Source organism: Fonticula alba, assembly GCF_000388065.1.
Source record: "Fonticula alba strain ATCC 38817 unplaced genomic scaffold supercont2.1, whole genome shotgun sequence".
Lineage (NCBI taxonomy): Eukaryota > Rotosphaerida > Fonticulaceae > Fonticula > Fonticula alba.
In genome coordinates, this window is record NW_009242971.1 from 2,446,278 (window position 1) to 2,448,657 (window position 2,380).

Genomic DNA, 2,380 nt, shown 5'->3' on the forward strand with positions numbered 1-2,380 from the left:
GTACGTGCGTGCAAGCGGGTGTGTATGTGTGCCAGGGGGGAGTGGGGGGAGTGGGGGGAGTGGGGGGCGGGGGGGGGGGGAGTGGAGAGGCCTATTCTGCGTGCCCTGAAGAGGGGCCGACCAAGGACCCCCCACCGCCGGTGGCTCCTCCATCAGTACTGTTGACTTTCTTCCCTTGTCACAGGTACCCCCCCTCTCCTCCCTCTCCCTCTCTCCTCCTCCTGCCTCCCCCTTCCCCCTGCAGCACACACACGCACGCACACACACACACACACACACACGTTCCTATCCCATGCCCGCGGCGTCCACCACAGCATCCTCTCTCTCCTGCCTGCCCGCACCACCTCAACGCACCATGCTCTCCAACTCTTTCCTGCCGTTTCGCCACCCCAGCTGCTCCCGATTTCCTCTATTGCTGCGCCCCCCCCCGCCCCTCCACTCCCCTTCCCGCCCACCCTGCTGCATGCATCTGCCGGCGCCCACTCTTTCCCCCCCCCGCTCCATGCTGACACGTCGCCCGCCACCCCTTCGCTCCCCCTCCCGTCCCCAGCTTACTAGCTAAGAAAAGCACTTTTTCCACCATGGCCACTTTCCCCACCGATCTTTGCCCCGTCTACGCTCCCTTCTTCGGCGTGATGGGCGCCACCGCCTCCGTCGTCTTCACCTGTACGTCTTATTGTGTCTCCCTCTTGGCTTCTCCCTTCTCTTCTCCTTGGTTTCTCGTCCTGACCTCGTCTCCTTTCTCTCTCTCTCTCTCCCCCTCCCCCGTCCCCTTCCTCCTCCACCCACAGCCTTCGGTGCCTCCTACGGTACCGCCAAGGCCGGTGTCGGTGTGACCGTCCTCGCTGTCATGCGCCCTGAGCTCATGATGAAGTCCGTCATTCCTTGCGTCATGGCTGGTATTATTGGTATTTACGGCCTCGTCGTCTCCGTCCTCATTTCTTCCGGCAGTGCGTGGCTCTCTCCCCCATTTTGTTTCTCGCCCTTTCCCCCCTACACGTCGCCTCTCTCTCTCTCTCTTCGCCCTTCTCATCTCTTCACCATATCCTCCTCCTCCTTCTCCTTCTCACCGCGTTTGCCCTCCTCTCCCTCTCCCCCTCTCTCCTGGTATCGCCTCCCTCGGCCTATAGTGCAGTGGAACGAGTACACCCTGTTCGCGTACGTTTCTCCTCCTCCTCACCTCCCCCTTTTGGTGTCTCGCCCCTCTCCCCGCTGTGTCGCTTTCTCTTCCCCACAGCTAACCCCTCTCCCTCCTCTCCGTTGTCTCCCTGCTGCGCCATCACAACACCCACGCATCCCCCCCCAAATCACAGTGGCTTCATCCACCTTGGTGCTGGTCTCGCTGTCGGTCTTGCTGGTCTTTCTGCTGGTTTTGCTATTGGTATTGTTGGTGATGCTGGTGTTCGTGGTACTGGTCAGGTTCGTAGCAATCCCCCTCCCCCTTCCCTCCTTCTTCGCCCTATCTCGCCTCCTCTCTACTCCTTGCTCTCCCTTCTTTCCTTGTCGATTTTCCGTCTTGCTCACCACGCGCGCCCCTCTTCGTCCTCCTCTCCCCCTCCGCCCGCTCTCTCCCTGTCACACCCACACCCACCCACGCGCGCGCGCACACACACGCTCCCACAGCAACCGAAGCTGTTCGTCGGTATGATTCTTATTCTGATTTTCGCTGAGGTGCTCGCCCTTTACGGCCTCATTGTGGCTCTGGTCCTCCAGACTCGTGCCGGTGATGCCAAGTGCGTCGTCTCCTAAATCAGACCAGCTCGCGCGCGCGCCCAACGCCCAACGCCCAAGCTGCTGCGATGTTGTCTTCTCCCTCCCCCCTTCCCCACTCCAGCGGAGCAGTGTGTCCCCTGTGGGCCCCCCCTCCCCTTCCTTCCTTCCTTCCCACAACACATACACTGCCGCGCTGCCCTCCTCTTCCTCCCTTCTCCTCCTCCTTCCATCTTCCTCAAGAAAGGCTGTTTGGAGCTGCGAGATTGTGATGGGGGGTGGCGCGGCCTGTCCTCTTTTCCACATGGCCCCGTGCTTTTGTCATATAGCCTCTCGCCAGAGCCCCATCCTCGCAATAATACAGTCTGCATCAGAGTTTCACTCTCCCGGTGTTGTTATTTTGCGTTATTTTGCTTCTTTTCTCGACATTTGTGCTTGTTGCACCCTTTCCCATTCCTCCCTCCATCCACACACTTTTTGAAGGAGGGGAATGGGGTCAGAGGTGTGTGTGAGAGAGAGGCAGGTCCGCTGCATACTTTTGCCTTTCCCTTTCTCTCTCTCTCTCTCTCTCTCTCCTTCCCGCCATGGGCAAATGGTGGGCATTCCCTGCAGAGTATCATCCAGCAGAAGGCGGCTCCCCGTCGTACAGTCTTTTTTGCCCCCCCCCCCC

At 60.0% G+C, this 2,380-nt stretch overlaps 1 protein-coding gene across 1 annotated transcript; it reads left to right on the forward strand.

Annotated features, from left to right (window-relative positions):
- Nucleotides 1–124: 124 nt before the first annotated feature.
- Nucleotides 125–2,091, forward strand: H696_00538 (V-type H+-transporting ATPase 16kDa proteolipid subunit). The gene is made up of 6 exons (XM_009494412.1): nucleotides 125–184; nucleotides 551–666; nucleotides 792–950; nucleotides 1,131–1,158; nucleotides 1,314–1,419; nucleotides 1,624–2,091. The coding sequence occupies exons 2-6, from the start codon at nucleotides 582–584 to the stop codon at nucleotides 1,747–1,749; spliced, it is 504 nt and encodes a 167-aa protein (XP_009492687.1). The 5' UTR covers nucleotides 125–184; nucleotides 551–581; the 3' UTR covers nucleotides 1,750–2,091.
- The last annotated feature ends 289 nt before the right edge of the window (nucleotides 2,092–2,380 follow it).